Source organism: Lissotriton vulgaris, chromosome 5 (genome assembly GCF_964263255.1).
Source record: "Lissotriton vulgaris chromosome 5, aLisVul1.2, whole genome shotgun sequence".
NCBI classification, from domain to species: Eukaryota; Metazoa; Chordata; class Amphibia; order Caudata; family Salamandridae; genus Lissotriton; species Lissotriton vulgaris.
In genome coordinates, this window is record NC_141693.1 from 1,574,194,634 (window position 1) to 1,574,219,429 (window position 24,796).

General features: G+C 43.9%; 2 protein-coding genes across 8 annotated transcripts in view; one reads left to right on the plus strand and one right to left on the minus strand.

Moving 5' to 3' along the window:
- Positions 1–24,796, minus strand: part of RBM23 (RNA binding motif protein 23) — a 532,419-nt gene that overhangs the window by 450,380 nt on the left and 57,243 nt on the right. For 6 of the 7 annotated variants that reach the window (XR_015296038.1, XR_015296037.1, XR_015296040.1 and 3 more), the window contains exon 1: positions 7,492–7,609. The exons of the other annotated variant lie outside the window; for it this stretch is intronic. The gene's annotated coding sequence lies outside the window, so the exon portion shown is untranslated. Of the gene's footprint in view, positions 1–7,491; positions 7,610–24,796 lie in introns of those variants that run through there. 7 annotated transcript variants of the gene reach the window in all.
- The window catches only part of PRMT5 (protein arginine methyltransferase 5), a 101,923-nt gene continuing 84,868 nt past the window's right edge, over positions 7,742–24,796 (plus strand). Inside the window, exon 1 of the mRNA XM_086923659.1 lies at positions 7,742–8,087. Coding sequence (XP_086779785.1) covers positions 7,966–8,087 — 122 coding nt within the window. The 5' untranslated portion in view covers positions 7,742–7,965. The remainder of the gene's footprint in view (positions 8,088–24,796) is intronic.

A 24,796-nucleotide genomic window follows, 5' to 3' on the forward strand; every position in this document is an offset into this window, starting at 1 on the left:
TTTGTGCACGAAGCCTAACTCTTCTTGTACTGTCTCCATGAGCCTGTGCACTCTATGCACAACGCTTCGCTCTATGTTCACGTGACTGATAGACCTAGCAACTTTAAATACGGGCAGGAAAATAAAAGGGGTGTACACACCGAACACTCATAGCTATTCATTGCAAGCCTTTTTACTAATGCGCACAACTTTACTCTTCATATTCAGCCCCCATACCTCCATTTGCTCTCTGTATACAGTCTTACTCTAGCTGCCCAGCAGTTGACATTGCTATTTCCATTAAAAAGTAGAAGACTCTTTCTTGTAGCCCTGACGGCTTCTACAGCATAACTACCCGATTCCACCCTCACTGCTAGCCGTGTAAAAATTAGTGCCCAGATGCATATTACACTCATACCCTGGAAGCGCACAAATCAAGGCACCTTTATTATTAACCTTGCTACTTTTTACTTTCATTAATCATGTTTATTTTCTTGAGGGATAGCATTCCTCAATATTTCGTTTACATTAAGTGTGCTATATTGCTGCAGTCTGCTTCAGATAATATTTGTTTCAAGCCATCACACTCCATTAGGGGATACTGCTTAAGTTCAGCCTACTTTCTAATAATATGCTCGCAGCGTACTTCCTCAGTCTGTATTCAGCTCCCATACTGCCCTGTGCTCTGTGCACACAGCGTCACTGTTCGTGTACTGTCTCCATGCACCTATAAATTCTGTGCACATAGCCTTATTCCCTGTCCAGCCTTTATTTCTTCCAGGTGTTTTCTGCATGCAGTTGGCCTCGAATGCACACGGCCTCACTCTTCCTGTCAGCCCCCATACCCCCATGTGCTCTGTACACACAGCCTCACTCATTGTGTACTGCCTGCATGCCCACATGCGCTCTGGGCACACAGCCTTACTCCGTGTTCAGACCCTATATCTTTCAAGTTTTTTCACCACACATTTTGCTTGTGCATTTGCTTACTCGTGCACACAGACTCACTGTTCATGTTCAGCTTATATCCCCCATGTACTCTCTGCGCACACACACACACACACTCACTCTTCCTGCACTACACCCATGTCTTCATGTGCTCTTTGCAGGCAGTCTTGCTCCATGTTCAGCCTTCATCTTTCCTAGGTCTACGTAGTTTGGTTTCAACCACAGCCCACTGTTTGTGTACTGCTTACATCCCTCATGCGCTCTATGTAAACAGTCTTGCTCCGGATCAGACACAGGGCATGTGACGGGCACGCGCTCTCCATTTGGCAGCCTGCGGCACTGACACCAGGAAAGCGCTTTTATCTATATCTCTTCCCCTCTCCCACTCCCTCCTCCCACTTGCTCCTGCTGAGCCTCACAAGTGGTTGCATCTCAGCTACAGACTTCCTGGTTCACACGCGTTATGTTAAAAGACCAACAGTGTATTTAATGCTGCCAGCTCCCTCAGTTTCCTACCAGGGCACCCATCATGGGGCATTACAGCACCTCATCCCTCTGCAATGATAACTGCGTCACAGCTCACCTCTCGTTCCTAAGCCTCCCGCAACGGCCATATTAGACGCCGCTTCTCATTCTTGTGCCTCACCCCCTGCCCCAACAGGCTCTCGCTTTTTTGTCACAGCATTGCCGTCCCATGCCCCACAGTCTTACAACTGTGTAACATAATCATACCACGGGACACTCCTCCATCAAGCGCTTCGCATCTAAATCACCCGAGAGGCATATTTGGTGCTTTTTTAGCAGCCTGTGCGTTACAGCACAAGGCATCTAGCGCTTTGCATCTCACCAGACACCTCTAACTGCGTCAGAGGTGACCTCAACAGTATATATGGTGCTTCCCAGCCTTGTGAGTGGCACTCAACAGGACACACACACAACCACACACACAATCCCCCACACACGCAACCCCCCACACCCCACACATACAACCCCACACACACACATACGCACACACACACAACCCAACCCACTCACACACAGCCCCCTCACACACAGCCCCCTCACACACAGCCCCCTCACACACAGCCCCCTCACACACTGCCCCCTCACACACTGCCCCCTCACACACTGCCCCCTCACACACTGCCGCCTAACACACACAACCACACACACAAAACCACACACACAAAACCACACACAAAACCACACACACAAAACCACACACCCCCACACACAACCCCACATACACTCACAACCCCCCCACACACACCCACACAAACACAGACACAACTACACTTACACACAGCCCACTCACACACTGCCCCCTCACACACTGCCCCCTCACACACCGCAAACACACAACCACACACAACCACACACACAGACACAGACACACATAACCACACTCACACACAAGGATAGCAAAACATAGGATAGCAAAACAAAACATAGCATAGCATAACAAAACATAGCATAGCATAACAAAACATAGCATAGCATAACAAAACATAGCATAACAAAACATAGCATAGCATAACAAAACATAGCATAACAAAACATAGCATAACAAAACATAGCATAACAAAACATAGCATAACAAAACATAGTATAGCATAACAAAACACAAAAAACATAACAAAACAAAACACAACATAGCATAGCACAACATAGCATAGCACAACACAACATAGCATAGCACAACATAGCATAGCATGACAACACATAGCATAGCATGACAACACATAGCATAGCATGACAACACATAGCATAGCATGACAACACATAGCATAGCATGACAACACATAGCATGACAACACATAGCATAGCATGACAACACATAGCATAGCATGACAACACATAGCATAGCATGACAACACATAGCATAGCATGACAACACATAGCATAGCATGACAACACATAGCATGACAAAACAGAGCATACCAAAGCAAAGCATAACAAAACATAGCATAAGAAAGCATAGCATAGCATAACAAAACATAGCATAGCAAAACAAAGCATAGCATAATAAAACACAACAAAACCTAGCATAGCATAGCAAAACAAAACCTAGCATAGCAAAACACAACAAAGCATAGCATAACAAAACACAACAAAACATAGCATAAGAAAACAAAGCATAATTGTGGGTTTCTAACGCGCTAGAATCGACTCCCGAAGGAGTATCTCTGCGCAATAGACCGCTGGGGAACCCGTCCTGGCTTTCCCTGTGAGATAGTCCCTACTGGGTATCTCCAAGGTGAAACCAGGCATCCCCGGCGTATGTGGGGGGCCGTTGTGGAGATGAGGCAAGCTAATGCCCAGAGTTTCCGAGCGTGATCCCTGGTTTGAGTAGGCACTGAGGTGAGAATTATCGAGTCCGCTATCCCTGGTCCACGACCCTGCCGCGTCGGGAATTGAACCCTGGTCCCAGGCCGTCCTCTTCTCCGGGGTCTGCCGCCTCTAACCAGTGAGCCACACCACTCCACATAGCATAACATAACACACTCTGCACCCACACACACTCTGCACCCACACACACTCTGCACCCACACACACACACACACTCTGGACCCTCGCACACTCTGCACCCTCGCACACTCTGCACCCTCGCACACTCTGCACCCTCACACACTCTGCACCCTCACACACTCTGCACCCTCACACACTCTGCACCCTCACACACTCTGCACCCTCACACACTCTGCACCCTCACACACTCTGCACCCTCACACACTCTGCACCCTCACACACTCTGCACCCTCACACACTCTGCACCCTCACACACTCTGCACCCTCACACACTCTGCACCCTCACACACTCTGCACCCTCACACACTCTGCACCCTCACACACTCTGCACCCTCACACACTCTGCACCCTCACACACTCAGTGCCACATAATTATATGCTACATAATTACACTGCACTCAATGTAACATACACTCCAAATACCCCTCAGTGCCACATAGTTACACGCCAAATGATTACACTACACTCAATGCAACATACACTCCAAATACCACTCAGTGCCACATAGTTACAGGCCACATAATTACACAGCGCTCAATGCAACATACACTCCAAATACCACTCAGTGTCACATAATTACACGCCACATCTTTACACTCTACTGAATACAACATACACTCCCCTTATTACCACTCAGTCCCACATAATTACACAGCATATAATTACACTCTTCTCAATGCAACGTAAATACACTCCACATAATACCACTCAGTGCCATATAATTACAAACCTCATACTTGCAGTGCTCAATGCAACATAAATACACTGTCTGTCTATCGCCCTCACTCTCTGTCTATCTATCGCACTCACTCTATCTCTCTATCGATCGCCCTCACTCTATCTCTCTATCTGTTGCCCTCACTCTATCGCCCTCCCTTGATCTATCTATCGCCCATCCTCGATCTATCGCCCATCCTCGATCTATCTATCGCCCTCCCTCGATCTATCTATCGCCCTCACTCTATCTATCGCCCTCACTCTATCTTCTGTCACCCTCCATCTATCTATCTATTGCACTCACGTTATCTATCTATCGCTTCACCACAGCATCACTCAGGGGAAATACAACATCACTAGGTGCTACCACAGCATCACTGAACGCCACAGGATCACTCGTCGCCACCACAACATCCCTCAGCGCTACCACAGCATCAATCTGTGCAACCATTCAACAACAACTGGTTCAAATGTTCTCACAATGTTTCAAGCTTTATTACAATTGTCACAAAAAGATGTTAATATTTCACTTCTGTGCTTGGATTTTCGTCACAATAAAATACAATTAACATAATCTTTGCCAAAAATATTTACAAAAGTTTAAGCTATTAGCATTATAAATTACAATAACTTTTATTTAAGTATTAATTACATGACAAAGCTATTAGTTTCGCTATTTTCAAAACCAACAAATAAATAAAAAATGTGTCATTTACAAAACCAATAGCTCCAACTTTCCTACTGCGAGGCCTATTGGCAACGCCAGTGCTTGTTTAACAAGCATTTACAATGCAATGGTCTCGCCTTTGCAAAAGTTAGAGCTATTGGCATTGTAAATCACAAAATTGTCATTTATGTGTTGGTATTGAAAACAGATACATAAATGGCATTGTCATTTACAATGCCAATAGCTTAATCTCTCGCAAATGCCATACACAAAGCCACAAACACACAGAGCCACACAGACCCACACACACAGAGACACACACACACAGACCCACACGCGCACACAGACCCACACGCGCACACAGACTATCTCATTCTCACTGCCTCACTACATCACGACACACTCTCTCTAAAGTTCACTACATCACTCTCTCACTACCCCACAACTTCACTCTCTCTCTCTCTCTCTCTCTCTCAAATACACTAACTCACTTTTACTCTCTCATACACTACCTCACTCTAGCTCACTACTTCACAACATCGCTCTGTTTCTATCTCAATACAGCACAACTCTCACCCTCACTACCTCACTCTATATCTACTTCACTCTCCCACAAAACAAAAATAACTACATCACTACTCAAGTTAAATCTATAACACTATCTCACTCTCTTTCTCACTAACTCTCTCCATAACATCACTCTATTTCGATATCACTCTCACTACCTAACTAGAACACAAGTCACTCACTCAAAAAATAACTACAACACTCTTTAGCTGACTCACTCTCTATCTCACTAGCTCACAAGTTCACTCTCTCTCTCCAACTCACTACGTCACTCTGTATCTCACTAACTCACTCTCTCTCTTTCTATCTCACCAAGTCACTTTCACTCTCTCTTAAACTACCTCAGTCCTTCTCTATCTCACAACATCACTCATTGTTTCTATCTCACTACCACCAAAAATCACTCTCCATCACTAACTCACTCTTTCACTACCTCACTCTCTCTATTTCTATCTCACTAAGTCACTTTCACTACCTCACTCTCTCTATCTCACTACCTCACAAACTCACTCACTGTTTCTATCTCACTACCTCAGAACAAGAACATCCCTCTACCTCACTCTTTCACTACCTCACGTTCTCTGTCTCTCACTACCTCACTCTATCTACCTATCTTTCACTACATAACTCTGTACCTCACTACTCCACTCTATCTCACTACCTCACAACTTCTCTGTCTCAAAACATCACTACCTCACTCTCTCACTACCTCACAACTTCACTCTCTTTCTCTAACTCACTACCTCAATCACTCTCTATCTCACTACCTCACTCTTTCTATCTCACCAACTCACTTTCACTCTCTGTTTCACTACCTCTTTCTCTCATTACATCACAACATCACTCTATGCTTATATCTCACTACCTCACAACATCCCTCTCATTCACTACCTCACTCTCTCTACCTCACTCTCTCTCTCTATTTCAATACCTCACTCTCTCTACCTCACTCTCTCTCTATTTCAATACCTCACTACCTCACTCTTTCTCTGCTAATGCAATAGGTATCACATACGCAAAAAACAAAGCTAATGCCAATACAAATGACAATGCCATTTATTTAGGGATACAAAAAAGATTAACAAAATAATGAGCAATTCCAATAGCTCTACCTATAATATTGCCGAGACCATTGCATTGTAAATGCTTGTTGTAACCTGCACCCTTATCACTTTTTTCTCCTATAATGCACAGATTGCTACCTCATGTATTTTGGTTGCTCACTAGTGTCACTTTTGATCCATGTAACTTATTGTTTGCTTTTGTATTTTGTTCCTGTATATCATTATTGGTCGTTCTGTGAAGCGCTCCGACACCTTCGGGTAAAGTCCGCGCTATATAAAATTGCATAAATAAATAAAACATAATCCTCACCTCCTTAATAAAATTAAGTTTCCTTCACTACAGCTAGGAACATTCTCATTAGACACACAGAGCGGAGACAAGGCAGCTTTGCAACCCATGGAAAACAGCAGGCACAGATATCTTCTCTCAACTTAAAACCGTGTTCAGCTCAAACATACAATAACATTCCAACAGAGGTGGACTAGAGACAAATCCATGAGACTTTTACAATATAAACAAGAACTTTACGAATAAAACACAGTTTAAACAATACTAACATCACAGCAATATATGTGCCGACAACGTTAGCACCTGGAAACTGAACTGTGGCATAACTAATCACTATCACGTCCGAGTTACAATGAATGTATCGCTGTCGAGGGTTCCTGTGTTATTAGGGGCAGTGACGCTAACCTGAACTCGAACGTTCTAATGTGCAGTATTAAACAGTCATCTTTAGAGGGTAGAACATAGTTGTCATGGAATAAGCAAATAACAAGTGCTTCTTCCGCCTTCCCAGTTGACATGCAGGAACGCCCTTTGTTTTGAGGTTTCTAGAAGTTAACCTGGAGTCTTACGCCTGCAACAAATCTTCCCAAGAGCGTCACCCCACCAGAGACCCCTTTTCCCTCTGACGTCTTCTTTCCATCCTTTCCATACAGTCATCAGTACTGTCCACCACCTTCATTCACTTACTTACTACTGTTCTACTATTTGTTGACCCCAAAAATCTCTCTCACCTCGGGAATACCTCTTCTTCCGCTTTTCTTCCCGGAAACAGAAACAAGATGGTGGTGCAAGTTGAGTCGTGTTAGTCCCACCCCTCCACTTCTTTCTTATTGGCCAAATACAACGCGGAAGCCGATCCTGTGGGTCTATTTTCAATCGCACTCAATGATTGGAGGCTACATCGGACCTCACGATCTCCGATTGGCGAAGAAAAAAAAGAAAGGCCGGTGAAAGAATCCAACTCTGCCATTGGTTAGAGTTGTGTGGGCGGATGTTCTGTCTTTTGTTTCCGGTGATATTACTGGGCTAGAGAATGGTGCTAGTGATAGAAATGTGTACTCTGAATGGGCGAATCATTCATACCACACGAGTATAGAAACCGTAGAGCCCAGTCCTGATTGGTAGGCGATCTCCGGGACTTCGTTGTGGTTGGCTTCGAACCGGTTACCTTACATCGGCACGTGTGGTGTTTCTGAAGCGGGAAAATGGCGGCGGTGACAGCAGCTGGTGGGGCGCCCGGTACCGGCGGGAGTCGTGTATCCAGTGGTAGAGATTTGAATTGTGTCCCCGAGGTGGCCGATAGCCTGGGAGCTGTGGCCAAGCAGGGGTAAGTGATGCGAGCAAGAGTAACAAAAGGAGGGGTAAATGGGATGTAACGAGGAAAGTGAGGGAACCCAGTTTGACAGCATGTGAGGCTACAGAGGACTAGTGGGAGGGCATGTTAAGGTTATAGGATCAGCAACGGTCTTGACGGGGTTACCGGAGCCTCTTACGTGTTCTCGATAAAGTGGCACAGGATGGCCGTGGGTTTGGAGACATTGGAACTGTACTGTACAGTTGAAGTTTAAGGCACAGCGTGGGTGGAACTTTCCGGGCAATGCTACTTTCCGGGCAATGCTCTCTTGGACTTATCGCACGAATTGTAGACAGTACTACTACTTCTGTAGCCGTAGATGCATTGTATGGATGATTAGATGGGAACTAGGAGTTTTGCAAGGAATTCACAAACCTCAGTTACATTTACGTCATGCTAACTCCCCTTTATTCAATAATTCATTTTCTGCATAATATGACTTGGGTACCAGTCGTAGGACCCAACCTGTCATGGTGGGCGTGATTATGGATGGTTTCTCTTCTTTTAATTACCTTTGTATGGACAATTGTCCCCATAAACTTAATCTTATTCCTCTCTCTTAATCTCGTTATGGAAGTTATGTTGCTAATTGACACTTGTGCCCAGTGGTCGAAGTGGGTGGTAAAAAGTAGGGTAACCGTGGGCGGAGAATCAGAGGGTGGGAATAACCCAAGGGTTGGATCAGTGGGCAGAGCCAGAGGTGTGACCCGAATGCGCAAACATCCCATGAATCAAAACTTCCACTAGACCAAATGATCTCTCTCCAAGAAGAACATTAAACAGCAGAGTCATCTTGACATTTTTATTGTTTCTGAAGGCAGCAAGTGCTTTTAAAACTTTAATATACTTTCAAACATAATGCCTCCACCCAAAGTCAGCACCCGGTGGGGTCACACCGGTTGCACTGCCCTAGAGCTGGCCCTTCTCAAGGATCCTGTGACTTCAGTGACAGTTACAGTTGTTCTAGGATGTGCTGCTTCGTAGGCCTGCCCGCAAGACTGGAGGTGAACTTCAGTATGAATTGTGATGGACAAGCATTTAAAGTTAACCCACATTTGCCACTGCTAGGGTCCACCTGGGTGCTAAGACACCAGGGCTTCTAAGGTCTAGCATGGGATTGTGCTCTCTCAGGGGAGTGGTCTGGTGGACTGGTTATTAAGGCTAAACCTGGTTCCCAAGTTCCAAATTCAGAAGCTCTGGTCATAGTGCCACATCCTTTCACCCACTGAACACCATACTGCCCCACTGAGAAACTCTCACTGCCTTCAACTACAACCCAAGTGTTGCCGGCTATAAACACCAGGATGCGGCTCAGTTTCAATGACGCATAAGACACGAGCAATGTGCGGCCTAAGAAAAAAAAGTAACAATATCCTGGGAAAAGCAAACACTCATAGGGAATGCAAAATTTAGCAAACCATGTGAAATGTAAGCAGGAATAACATGGTTACCATAATGCTTTTACACTCACTGTTCAGAACTGCTTTTGCCGTAAAAGTTAAGTATATGACTACAGGGCCCTGAATGGACCCTTTTTAATGTTAATTGCTTATATCCTTACAAAACATAAGCAGTATGGTACAAAGACCACATCCCTGGACGCAGAGCCGCAGTACACATTTTGTTTTCCAATCCACACATTGCAGTACCTCCAGGATTGGTGAACTAGTTGCAAGCACATGGAAAACCAAGACAAGAAAACAAAAAATAGCGCTTCACTGTAAAAGTGACGCTAATGTGTTTGGGTGTGAATAAAATCAATCTGGCCAGTTTGCTACCACTCTGTCTTACTTTATTTAGTTATTTTTCATATTTGTAACCTTTTTGTTCCCAATGCTGCAATTCAAATGTCAGAAAAATATGACGTTTCCAGCAAATGTTTTTCTGTTTTGGGATCCATTTCACAGGGTAGCAAATAAAAGAGAGGAAAGAGAGTGAGAACCCTGTCTTGAAGTCACGCTTTTCAGTAAGAGAACTGCTAGACAGAAAGAGAGGAAAGAAGAGAGTTGGGGGTGTGGGGGGGGGCAGCTGAAGCGACAGAGCAGAAGTGGACACTGTATTTTTCTTCTCTGGTCAAGAAGTAAAAAACAGAGTCCTGTTACTTCTCTGCCGGCTGTCCTTGAATGCCAGGAACGCCAAGCTTTATTTATAAGCGATGACAATTTCTTGCGTCCTGGGGCACACTTTCAAAATAAAGTAGGGGAATCCTTGGAATTGAAGGAGGGGCACGGCGTGGTCTGCCGATCCCGACTACTTCGACCACTGCTTGTGCCCCTCTCTTCTCAACCTCTACTCACCACTGTCTGAATGCCACAACTAACTCTATCTGTACTATAGATGCGGCAGATATAGTGTGTACGAACAACCAGGAGTATGGGCTAGCGGCCACCGACCGTCCTGCCAGTGTTTGCACTCATGAAAACAAAGCGCGCAAAGCCGAAGTAAATAGCAGAAGCCTTCGTTACTTAGTCTTAAATAAATGGATCCCCAAATACTAGTTCTAACGGACATATTCACCTATGTATGTATTTTGGCGGAAGTAGTCATATTGAGTCAAACAGGTAATTGTAATCTTTCAGCAATTTTATCTAAGCTTGATGAAGTTTCAGCCGCAACTGAGTCCATCCTAGCAGATTGAAGCAAATATTTTGGACACAGCTCCTCGATAAAACATTATCTGACCAGAACTATAATCACCGAGACTGACTGTGTCCGTCAAGAGTATATGAAGATCTGAGGCTTTACGAGAATGTGTTCTCAATTGTTTTTCACCCAAGTTTCTGTTGAATCCGACCATTTGACGGGCTCATGCGCCAATAAGGAGAAGGAAGGACAAACTCACTTGCTAAAAACAAGCAGAATTTGGACATATAACACAGAGAAAACAAAAGTTTACAAAGAGTATAGAAAAGGCTCGCCAGATCCTTCTGTTAAACACAGCTCCGCATATGATGCTGGCCTGCAAGCCTTGTAAGAATGAGGCAATAGAAAGGGTGAGCCTATTGAGTGATATGAACTGCAAACCTCGCACAGACATTCAACACATTTCAAATGGAGAAAGACCGGTGGTGAAGGATATGGGGGAGAAAGATGAAATGCTAAACATGTCTTAGTCATAATAAAATTAATCGAAACTTAAATGCTATTTGGAAGAGTGGTCTACAGGGGATGTTGTCCTCGCAAGGACACTAGCATCTCATGACCCTCCTTTGGTTAAAAAAAAAAAAAATTGCCTAGATGTAGGTGCCTCTGAACGCAGCATCCCTGTACTGCCCTTGTGGAGACATATTCTCAATCCAAGTGGACATCCCACCATTCCTCTGTTCCCACTTTTTAATAGTGAAAAACAATGAAAATATGAGAACAGCACTTAGCCTGATGATGGCATAGTGGGTCAAGGAAGAAGCCAGTACGCATTGAGTAAATGGATGAGTTGAAACTAAGTTTTATACTGGAATTTGGGTCAGAAAATCGCCCATTCAGCAAGCTGGACTCCACTAGGTAACTAACCGCTTATGATCATTCATCTGCAGGCCGAAATAACTCTATTCTCTGTACTCTTCTGTGCTTCTCAAGGGGCACTTACGATGTCCTGAGTAGAGCAAACCTCTTAACACTGAAAGCCCTATTGGCTTTCAGTGTTAAGAGGTTTGCTCTACTCAGGACATCGTAAGTGCCCCTTGAAAATGGAATCCTGGGGACTCTTAATAACACGGAAAGCCCTATTAGACCTGAAAAATATTTACTCACATGACGATCTGTCGGAAGTTTTTGGATCAAGAAACCGTGACTGGATAAAGGAACCACGGAAACTCTGTGATCCTCTCCATCCGTTGTGAGAGTAACCCTCAGCAGTGGCGATGTTTTACTAACCTCGGGCATTAAGGCCCCATCTCAAATTAAGAAACCATATCTCCCAATTTTAGAACGCACTGGTGCACCGGAGTCCGCAATTATCAAGCTATTCTTGGATTGCATTTAGATGCATCAGGAGCCCTAGCACAGAAACTGAAAAGCACGCCTCTTCAATCCAATTTAAGTCTGTATAGACCCTCATTCAACATATTGCCAAAGAAAATAGCTTTTTTGTCAGCTGAGTGCGAGGACAAGGCTCCATCGTGGACGTGGTTAGTTACAGCTCTTTTACGCAGTGAGACCGCTCAGGAATTGAAAATAAGTATCATGACTATATCAGTAAGCATGGGTTAACACTGGAAAATGTGCCACGCATCGATAAATGACAAGGGTGGACGGTATGGTTAGTTGTAGCCTTTCCAGCCTAAGACAAAAACTTGAAGGCAAGGTCTGGGTTACATTCATCAATACATTTGATATCTGTTACTTTCAGGTGATGTGTGAGAAGTTGACCTGGTATATGCTGTCCACTAATTAAAGTGGGCACCTTCCACCAGTCCAAACAACCCTTATTGATGTAAGGTTCAAAGACAACCTTTAAAGAAAGCTATCCTAGTGGTAGCTGTGAAGAGCAGCCTTCAGGCTCAGTCTTGTAGGAATGATAAGCAGCTTGTTTTACCAATGTATAACCTCCTGAATGATCAAATGAAAGAATCACACAAGGAATAATATGTATTTATTACTAAACACTCTCTACTAACCTCTTTATGAGATTAGAGAACAAAGCACACAATATTAAATCACTAGAACAAAAGTAAATAGCACAATACACAGTGGGCCCCAGGGGTAGACTAAACCATATCGTAAGAAAGTGGTATAACCACCATCACTTGACTAGACACAGTGCCTAGAGCACGTAAAATCAATGGGACCCCAAGGTAGTGACACAGGGGACCCACGGGGATATGTGCAGTGTGAGAGCACAGGCGTGAGCTCCGTACAACTCTATGGGAAAGTCGCAGTTGGGCTTTTTAAAGTTTAAGGACACTTAGGAGAGGACTTCGAGCAAACCCTTTCAAACTTAGGTTCTAAGGCCAGCACACATGTGAGCACCGGGGTACTCGTGTTACCTAACCCAGTGAAGCCGGGTGCATAGGTGTCAAATGTTGTCTGGAATCTTGGTCGTTTTTAATGGCGTGATGCTGCAAAGTGCTGCTGCCTTGAAGAGGAAAAGGTTTCGGTGAGATCCAAGCCTGGATCGAAGCTGAGAAGAACCTGAAAGCAGAGGGGGAAATATCTGTGTCACTTGCAAGTGACCAGGGGCTCAGTAGACGCATGCCCACTGATGTCTGGTGAGAAGAGGCGAAGCTAGACTCTGCAGACACAGGGACCAGGAGACATAGAGGATGACCATAGTCCGCAGGGGATCTGTCCCACGAAGAATGTCAAGTGCTGGGGGTCAGTGTCCAAATTGAACACCAACAAGCCTTGGCAACTGCAACCCACGCAGTCAGAGAAAAGATGCTTTGGTGAGGACCAGCAAGGTCATGGGGACTCTCCAAGCGATGGAGAGTCAGGGCATGTCTGGAGCAACTAGGTAAGCCCACTGAAAATTAAAGTTGCCTTCACAGGGACCCACAGGCCAACGGACCAGGGATTGCGAAGGGACCTCGAGGGGAATCGAACAGCACTGGCCCACGTAACACTCATGGAGTGCAGGCCGGCAATCTTCGGTGGAATCATTGCTCGGGATCTGGACTACAAGTAGCCCAAAGCACAGCTTCAGGGGTCGCTGGAAAGCACATGCTTCTGCAAATGTACAAGGTCCCCACGGGTCTCAGGTTTGCGCAGCACACTAGTCGACCACGGGTACGCTTGGAAACCCACCTCCTGTGTTGCAAAAGTCAGGAGCTTCGGAGATACAAACCGGTGAGATGCGTCTTTGGTGCCTGCTTAGGAGGGGAGTAACTCCTTTACTCACTCCTTTACTCCAAGGGAGATTCTTCAGTCATCCAATGCAGTGTAGATAGTCCAAGTGCTTGGTTTCTGTAGCAGAGTTTCGTCCAGGTAAATCTAAAGTTCTGTAGCATGGGGTTCCTACTTTATACCCAAGGAAGGGGTGGGAGAAACTCTGGGGACCCACCTATGGGAGTGTCAGGATATAGGGGTGGCTACACCTTTGTCCAGTTTAGTGCTAGAGCAGGAGCAAATGACTCCTGCAACTGGTTTGAGCTGGACTATGCACAGGGACACCAAATGAACCCCCAGTGCAGACATCAAAGCACTCTGAGTGCACCACCCAGCCCCAATACACTAAAGCCTGTCTGGGAGGTGGTTACACCTCCCTGTGACAGGGAACCTATTGTCCAGCCTCCCCTGCCGGAGTTTCGTCCAGCAGCAGGAGGAAAGACTTGTGTCTGTGGCTGGCAGCATCCATCTTGTGATGCCAGGGTTGAGAAAGCTGGTACCGGGTGTACTGATGTTGTCATATTTCTCCCTCCAGGAGGGTGGAATCGTACCTCCCACACCAGTTACTGGTGTGGAGGTATGATTCCAAGGTGTTTGAAACCAAACACTACAGGTTTCTGTGCAGCCATTTTAAAGTTGACATTTGCAGCAAGGTTATAATGCACTTAAGAGAATATGGTTGGCTGCATCACAGAACAACCCCTGAGAATAGTTTCCGAAAGCTGCAGAGGGGCTCTGTTCATGCATGGGCACCCTGTGGCATAAAACCCAGCACCCTGCCTTCAGGATTGATAAGGCCTGCTGTTGGGGTGACTGATAGATTCATATGTGCAGGGATAAGGTAGATATAGTGACCCTATATCTCAGTAAGGGGTGCATGCGCCACCTTACACAGGTTGCAGTAGCATAATTGTGGTGTCCGTTTGATTGGCCTCTCAGGAGTGGCATAATACCTGCTCTAGGGTACCTATGCCCTAGGTACATAGTATACCATATACTATGGACTTATAAGGGTACCCCTGAATTCAATCTAGCGTGTACCTAAAGTACATGCAATCAATATATCGGCAAAAGCTGCTAGGCTGGGGTCCTGAATAGCAGGATTCCCGCCAGTCTGTCAAAAACAGTGAAACGTCAGCAAAAAGTGGAGGTAACTAGAAGAAGCCGATCCTACAATCTGGTCCATGGATGAGATACATATTGATGGATATATGGCTATTGTTTGCCAGCCATATAATTAGGATAACCAAGGAAGAGTGGTTTAGCTTTCTGGATTCCTTTGGGTCTCACACCACGGTTTAAAGTAAAGGCCACTCCAAATACCATGTTATGTGATGAACCCCTTGAAAATGAGTCTTGAAGAATGGATATGCTTAATATTTCATTCCCTCTCTATTTTTTGTATATTTAAGACCAATGCTGGCTCGGGTCTTTGGGAGTATACCAACATAAATTCAATTCAAATAGCCGAAAATAAGTTCATAAGGCATATTCTGACGATACCGGAAAGTGTCGCGACTTATATCTGCCATATTGAACTTGGACAACCGCATATTTCAGATATAATCAGAACGCAGCCCATTCTCTTGTGGCAGAGGGTATGGACAACAAATGAGTGTGCCGTGAACCGGGCTATGTTGCGGGATGTCTTGAAATTGGAAAATGTGAGTAGATTTAAATGGCTAAATTATGTTAAATGTTTTCATTTAGAAATCAATTGCCAACATTACTATGACGATCCACTCACAATGGTTAACATACCCAGAAAATTGTTGAAAAAATTGTGCATGCAATACCTCGAGGAGAAAAGAATGCGAGAGGAAGTGAAGAAAAAGACAGTTACCTCGTATTTACTGTTAATAACTGGTGATAAATTACAGCCGTATTTAACCCTGCTGATGTCCAACTATGATCGATTTCTCTTGACCTGTTTTAGATTAAACATTGTTTATAGACTTTTGTCCATGAAGATGAATTCATGGTTGCGCGATTTGCCTATGTGCCCATGTGATGAATCCTCGTCTCAATCTGACATCCATGTTTTATTATTTTATATTTTACCACGTAGGAAATTTATTATCCCAATCCTCAAAGAAATGAATTTAAATAGATGTCGCCTAGCGTTTTTAGAACTTCAAAGAATGGACACTGTTTTAACTGTTGCAGTAGTTTTAGTTTTTTTAAAATATGTTTTTAAACTGCGGAAATCAATTGGTTTGGATGAATTTTAATCTTTTTTTCTTTTAAATATCCCTGTGTAATTTGAAATTTCATGTTGTTGCTTTTATGGTTGTGGTCTATTAACCGAATAAAGTACTTTTTGAACTTTGACAAATGCTGACACCCACACTAATACGGAAATAGCTAAATAAAATAAGGAACAAGCTGAGAAAAATAACCAGAGACACCAAGTAAATCAGACTTCCAGAGGAAAATGCTAGAGAATCAGAAAATGGTAATCAAGAAGAAAATTTACTGAATGCATGTCAAGCCCCGTCCAGTTAAAGGAGGAATTATTAGATATTGAAATAGAACAGATGAGTAATGTTGGATTTAGACCGAATCATTCCACATTGGATGGATGCTTCCATTCCTTGTGGATAAATATAGAAATTACCATGTGGCAAACCCAGAAGGGAATGGTGTTTCTTGTATATAGTTTCAGAATTTGTATTAAAAAGAAATAAGAAGTAGAATGTAGAAAACGAGTGGAACAAATAACATTGCAAATACATTTGACTCTTAAACATAGCAACAATCCTCCACTGACATTGGGTCTATTATGAAGTAGAAATTAACACTACAGCACCATATATTTTTTTGCACAATGAAAGATGGAAACATTTAATATGGTTGTGAAAAAACTATCACCAATGACAGACTACACCTTCAATTGTGAGAACTGTACTGTAGATCCTAAACTTTGTCTTTTTTGGTAGCATGTTTAGGAACCTAAATAAAATATTTGGTAATGTCATAAATTGAATGGTTTTATTTTAATTTTAGCTATCGGAGTTTAATGCAAAGTATGTTGATGGTGTTGCTATGGTAGCAATTGAAGAATGTTCATAGTTTTTTTTAAGTGGATTAAAGTGTAACAAAAGATATATCAATGATTTTAATTACAGTATGTTCTATTTGTTTGCATAAATCAAACATTTAATAAACTTGTAAACGCTGGCCTTAAGTAACAGCATTGAAGGATTACGTCTTAGCACATCGTCCTCCTGTGGTCTTTAATTGGCCTCACAATTCCGTGTACCAAACCAAATTGTGGCCTATCCCTCAAGACACTCTTATTTTTCAGTTATGCTGCAGGATCCATGTAGGTGTGTGCACAATGGTATCACTCCCACTTCCCCATTACATCAGGGTTCTTAGTTCCTGCACTAGTGTCACTCTTTGTCAAAAGTACACACAAGGTAAAATAAAATAAAAATGCCAAACAACCATCACCCATACCACAAAAAAGTGTGGAAAAGAGTGAGCCCCTCGCGGTCGAACCGCCAATGGGGTTATCTGGCTAGCAATTACCAGTGTACCCACTTGTCATCATAGGTAGCTCTCTCTCGTGAAAGTGGAAAGAAAAAGACAAAAACAAAAACACACAGAAGAAAAGGACAAACACTATGTAACAATCCTTTTGCTTCACAACAGTCAGACCATGTGCTGAATGCTCGTGAAATAGCAAGTAACCAATACCAGTCGCTGTTTAGTGTACACATTCACCATTAACCCCAGTGAGAAAAAGAAAGTGAATCTCACACATTAAAATTGCAGAACTCACTGGCCACTCCTACTTTTATTCTGGGCTGTGAGTACTCCAAACTAAAACAGACTCGCATTAAACCGAGTTTTGTGTGAGTCTAGGTCACCGACATGTTTCGTTGCTGTATTTTGTGCAACTTCATCAGGGCAATCGCGGGTTAACCGCTTTTAAATTCCACTCATATTATTGTGACCTGGGGGTTGCATCTCTACTGCATACCTGCTACCTCTCTCAGGTGGACCTGCGTGTCAACAGGATCACGTGTCCTAATGGAAACCCGCCTCAGTCTAGGCTTCCGTGCCAGTAACCAAACGCTCAGTCACTCAGCCACTACTAAGTAGTGGCTGAGTGTTTGGAATTTAAAAGCGGTTAACCCCTGATTCTCCTTGCAAAAAATACTTTAACATTTGGAATAACATCGAAGCCAATGCGATTGAATGAAAGCACATTTGAGCACATTTAAATTTATAATATATAGCTGGACCTGGTGCAAGGAAGATTTTCTTTAAAAGGGTGGAGGTCTGAATGATGAACTTCGACCTAGTATGAGCACTGAGCAGTAAGAAAAGTCAAAAAGTTTCTGTGTTTCGCAACACTTTTAAACGAGCTTTGGCAGGGAGCCAGCATGCGCGCGCAGACAGCTGAAAAAAAAGTAGCTGGAAAGTGGTGAATGCGCGCCGACCATCTGGGTTCAATTACCGTGGTCCCTCACAGCTGGTAATTGATGAAATATGGCCTTCTGATGCTCGTGTCCGCACGGAATATGCAGGAAGCGGAGCAACTCTACAGCCAAAGGCTTCTCGCGTGCTGTCTTCTAAAAAGACCGGCATGCGAGGCCCAATTGCCGTGCAGCTGCCATAAATAACGAGCAAAAATCACGAGCTTCTCTGGAATTCGTAGGTTAGGTTTTCGAAGGCCTAAAAAAAGGACTCTTAAGCCACGCCCAATTCGTGGGACGTAGGCCGAGCCCTAAAAATCATGTTCGCCAGTTCTTAGCCTAAGACAACTAATGGGGCGACTATCTTGGCCATTTGAAGAAGGAATATAAAAGCTTAATCGAGCATAAGAACACGCTGCCACAACATAAAAACTAAGAATGGATGCTACCTAGATTAAAATAACATAATTCCAGGAAGTACTGAGAAATTGTTAAATTGGGTTACAGTGCTAGTTTGCAAAATGTAGACCAGTGAATGGGAGAGGAGCAGAATAGTTTTGATGTTCCACCTTGTATAATTACAGTAATGCTCCTGAGAGTAACTTTAGTGATCAAATAGGGAAGCTCTATCTCCAGGAATAAAAATCTGACAAATTCGAAGAAGAGGTAATTTCCTCCCACAAAAAGAACAAGACTCTAGGGCTTGATAAAGTCCCTACCAATTTTTTTTTTTTAATTTAAAGTTGCTCTCTACTTCAGTTCCTATTCTTAAAAAAGTGTGTCAGAACAGACAGAGTTTTGGAGAGGGGGTATCATATTATTGTCAACTTATAATGCGCACAGCTACCTCACGGGGTTTCCCGGCGCATGTCAGAATGGGGGGGATGCAGAAAGCTAAGTAGGTGGGTTAGAAGAGCCAGGTCTTTAAGCCCCTGTGAAAAGCAGAGAGAGACATAGTTCCTCCATGAAACTGGAAATGAGTTCTAAAGAGAAGGGCCTATGTAGGCAAAAGAATGGGCTTTCATACAGGACCGGTGAAATCTCAGTGCAATAAACCAGGTCTTAGGGCGGATCTAAGAGGACGGGATGGGTGATATGGATGGAGGAAATCCATAATTTATGTGGGACCAACTCCAGCTTTTGCCTTGAACGTAGCTTAAAGCTTTAAACTTAACGCAATTCGAGACAGTAAGCCAGTACAGCTCATGGAGAAGGTTGGAAACTGAGGCACATTTGGGTAATCGATGGGGAAGCCTAGCGGTCGCATTTAGCACAAACTACTGGATTTATCGGCTCCCAGGTATAACACATTGCAGTAATCCAATCTAGAGACAATGAATGAAAACTTGATTCACTGTCCTTTGTGCAGAAAAGCAGATCAGCTAAAGGATCTTTTTTAGCCATTAAAGTACCTCCAAGCACATGGCCGTCACCTTAGCCACTTCTGGTTTTATAGATAATGATTTGTTCACAAAGTCCAGGTTCTTAACCTTGTCCGAAAGGTGTAGGTGAAACACCGTCCTAAAGCGACAGGCCAGTGACTAGGTCCCCAAAGATCGTGCCTCTTGCCCCAAAGTCGTGACTTGCCCCATCCCTGTTGAGTTTGAGTAGGCTGTTATGCATACAGAACGAAATCTTACTCCAGCCCTAGATCAGATCTGAAGACCCCTTTGCAGATGACCCTGTTATAGGAGAAGGCAGCCCGTAGGTTTCTACCACCTCCACTAGCTGGCGGATATAAATGTTAAATAGCATTGGACTCTGCACATAGCCCTGCAGAACTCTGGAAGAAAGGGCTTCGAAATTGGACCTGGCAGATGAAGAAAAAACCTGAAAGGAGCGGAACCGGACCAGGACCACACCATCGAGACCGAATACCATCGGTCCATCCTGATGGGCTCTTTTTCGTCATTACTTATCTCCCCCAGGAGAGGCCAAACTAGAGTCTAAAACATGCCGATAATGCAGATTATTCCAGGAGTCATTAACCCACTTGCTATTCATATGCCCCATACTACTTTGAAGATCGTCGAATACTGCTTCGGCATCTGTAGACCTAAGGAAAGGCTAAAGACATTAGCATCTGCCGTTCGCTATCTACGGAACAGTGCGCAGCCGCAAGTTATCGCTAAACTTGTAGAATTCATAGAGAATACAGATAAGCAACTAAGAAATAATCCAGAAGCACAAAAAGAAGAGGTTGCACCCCCGAATTCCTGCAGCCCCAACGTTATCCCCCACATAGAAATGCATTTTCGCCTTATGTTGCGGTGTTATTTTAACCAACGAGTACTTTATTAAGTTACAAGAGGTTTACCAAAATGTATTTTAATTATGAACCGTACCACCATTGATGGAGCACGCTTGAAGATTTAATGTCAGTCTGATCGTTTACATTCTGTAAAAGAAAAAAAATGAGGATCTGACCATTATTTTTTTAGTTCAAAAGAATTTATTAGAATTTGGCAGTTAGCACTTTTGAACTTTGATAGACTTGGTTGTCTAAATAAAGTATTTTGAAACTGAACTATATATATTTATGAAAGGGGTAGCGTTTCTTTGAAACTGAAATCAGTTGTTTCAACACTGAGAGGAGAGAAAATGGCAATGCATTTGTGTGCAGACTATGCTGTACGAGTAACAAAGAACGTATGACTTAATGTTTTCAAAAATAAGTTCATGAACCCAAGGAGGAAATTGAGAAAAGCATTTACAATTGATTGAACTCCTGTCATCCAGCAAGCCACCTCCGACTATTTGGGTATTTGCTTTGACCAAAAAATACAGTTGTGGCAAATAGAGAAAAATGCAACCGTCATAGCACAGAAAGCAAATGCCTTCCTGCAATGTAAGAGGAATATTGGAGCCTCCCCATTAAAGCCTGTCCTTAAAATGTACAGGTCCAAAACACTAGTGTCTGCTCTTTATGAAGCAGAATTGTGGATTATCGACAAGCCACAGTCTATCAAAGATTGAACACCCCTTTCTAAGTTCACTGCTACGCCTTGACCCTCGTACCCCAATGGCAGCCCTGAGATATGAACTGGGGGTACATAATCTCAAATAACTCGTACATCTAAAGTTTGTTCTCCTTCGGGCAAGTCTGTGGACTAACTTGGCAGAGACTGCTTACTTAAATTCGGCTCTAGACAGATTAAATAGGGTGGCCAAGAAGGTAAATGGTTTCAACGTGTGGCGCTCACACAGAAATCCAGTTTTGGTTGACTCCGCAATAAATAAAACCAGCATTAAAGCTATTAGGCAAAATTGTTGGATAACTGAACTTGTTTTAATTAAAACGCAGCAGGGGAAGGAAGCTTGAAGACCTTATATCAGGACTTTAACCACTGTAAGCTAGAAAACCTCCAGATCTATCTAATCCACCCTGAAGCTAAGAGAGGACTGTTATATTCGGCTTGGGAACCTTACCAGTCCAAACATATACCAAGAAATGTAGGGGAAATTAAGATAAGACTGACCTTTGCACTTGCATTTTAGGTGGGTGTGAATCTTTATTGTATTTTATGTTCTTAAAACGCGTAGTGAGACTCTACAAGGAGGCAATACGTTTATGTCAAAGGATGAATTTACCATGCATTTTTATGGCTACTTACATTCTTCTTGGAACAATAGGAGATAGGACCTTTAGTAAATGTTGTGGTTTTATATTCTCTAAGTAATGAGAGCAATTTAAGGCTGTATATTTCTTTTTTTAGGTCTCGCAGAGAGACCTATTGCCGCCCATCCACAAAGCTGACTTTACGATGAGGATTTTCAACAGTTCACGTGACCACAAGCTCCTCGTGCACGAGCTTGCATCCGATCATCAAAGGCACACAAGCTTCTCCCAGCAGGCAGCCCACCCCCCTCCCTCTCCATATGGTCGCTCGAGTTGCAGGCAGCCCACCCCCTCCCTCTAATCCCACATCTTCCCTGAGCCTTCTGCCTATCAGCCTCCCTCCCACCTCCCCCCCCTAATTGCTTTAATTTTCACGGCCTCAAGGCCGTGAGCTACTTAAGAGATCCGCTCCGCAGCTAATCGGCCTGCCCACCCCCTCCCTACATCTGACAGAACAATGCAAACGCGTCCTGCAGAACTTGTTTTCTCACCCGTTCCCAGTCACCCTCCTTTCCCCTGCCTTCCCTCCTTTTCTCTCCCCTCTTTCCATTCCTTCCCTGGTTCTATATCCCACCCTCCCCCTATAATCTATGCCCTCTCACTCCTCCCCTTCCCTCTGTCTCTTCCCTGACTCCGTTCATAGTCTGTCCCCTTCCATTCGATCTTCCTCGCTCCCTCCTCCCCTTCCACTCTTCGCCCCCCACCTGCACCACTCTATTACTTCTCCTCCCATGGCCGTCCTTTCTGCCCGCCTCGCATAAACATCACCCAGAGCACTTCAGTTCGTGCCCAGCCCCCCTCCCAGCGCTGCCTTGTTTTACCGTTCTGTTGCCCCTTACCACCCTCCATCCTGTTTTCATGTAGCCTACCCCCACCAGATGTAAGGAAAAAATAGCTCTATGTCGCGGCCTGTGTTGGCCGGGTCATATCGCTTTTCAAACAAAGCTATACAGGCTCAACCGTGAGTGGCACGTATGAGGCATTTGAAGGGCTTGTCCAGCAGTTAAAAATGACTCTTATATCTTTAACAAGCTTGGACTCTGCCTAAGTCACTGCTGCAGAGACCTTCGACCCCAAGCTCCATCTCAACTACAAAGCTCATCAGTCCGAATTTAAAAAACGGAAGTCGCGGGCCCATAGTGCTCGCTTTCAGCACCACGCATATAGGAGATATACTTGCAACTCAGTTTGTCCCATATAGATGTACAGTTATGCCCATCTTGGCACGTGATCACAGAGCGTGTGGTTGCTCCTCTTCCAGTCCACCATCACTCAAGGCTCCGTAAAGTAGCTGTTGTGCATTTTAGTTGAACAACCTCTGATATGTACAGGTTACGGACATGGGTAGTAGACCTCAACATTAGCAGCAGTGATGTAGGTACTGACACAGGTCACTATAGCAAGATGTCTTCCTCGTGTATTCACCTGGGCAAACAGACAACCCTTTATACAGAGCTGCCCAGCAGAGCGGCCAGGAAACAAAACCTTGACCTTTTGTCATGCTGCACAACCACGCTGCCGTACAACATGGCAAAACACCTAAGTAAAGCTAATTACTTTCACATTGGCAGGATCTATTGACTTTGTCAATGCTTTTTCGTTCTTGAGGTTAGCAGATTTAGGTTTTACAGATAGACACGGGCCGTGATTCACTATTTTCAGAGCACCTGTCCAAGGGGAACTTTGTAACTACCAGTGCTCGCTGTTTTGTTTAACAGCCGTATCAATCTATTCACCTGATAATGACAGTGGAATGCTTGCTTTTGCAACTGATGCCATTTGTTTTCTAACGGCTAGGTCACTGGTGGACCTTGACCAATTGTAACTGGGTTCAGGAGAACGGATGGATTTGTGTGACCCAACAATATATTGATATCGAACACCTATCCCTTCTGGATTACAGGATACCCTAAGCTGCTGCACCACAGTTTCTGAACAGTCATTGGATTTTGTCATTTAAATTTAGGAGATTAATGTTCTTTTAGATTGGAAATCAGTCTGGTTATTTTTTTGTGGACTTTTAACCATGAAGTGCACTAAACTAGCATATAGAATAAGCAAGCAGTTCCTGTCTTCTAAAAAGGCCGGGAAGCGTTCCGCTGCACACCCATTACACACATACATAGCACTAAACACATGACGTACCTTCCAGCAGCTGGTCATCTGCCAGGGGTGAGATGTAGTTAGGGGCAGGGCACCTAGATTAGGTGAAGGCTTAGTTTTTTTTTTTTAAGTATAGATTTGAGGAGACTGTCAAGTCGGATCTATGACAGTTTGTGCAACAATGAACCCGGGCTTTTATTTTAAACTAATTGTGCTTGTTAATATAGCACTATTGTGCAAGATAGGTTAGTTTAATAATGCATGCAAGCGCTTCGGTTACTCGTCAGTCCGCTATAGTAAGCGCTATATAAATGCTATTAAAATACAACAATGTGTTTCAGGTGCTTGTGCAGTCTCGATGTCCCGGGTTGTCTCCCAAGCAGGACTGAGTTTGCTTTACAACATTCCGAGGCCGGTAAAATGGTTACCTTTCAATAGCCGTGTAAGAGCGTGACGCAGTGGAGTATTCTGCACGCTAAAGCCAGCTGAGGTGACGATAAAACGTTTTAAAAAGTCTATTTTCTTACGGGTCAGAGGTCATGAGGTTTTATAAGCAGAAAAAAGCCTTCCTTTCAAAGTTTTACTCGTAGTTGTACTCCCTTGTGGTTTTACCTTCCTCAGACCTTGCTTCTCCCACTTTGACTATGTGAAAACCAATGTTTATATTGGGCGTGCTGGTTTGTACATTCCCAAAATAGTCGAGCGCTGTT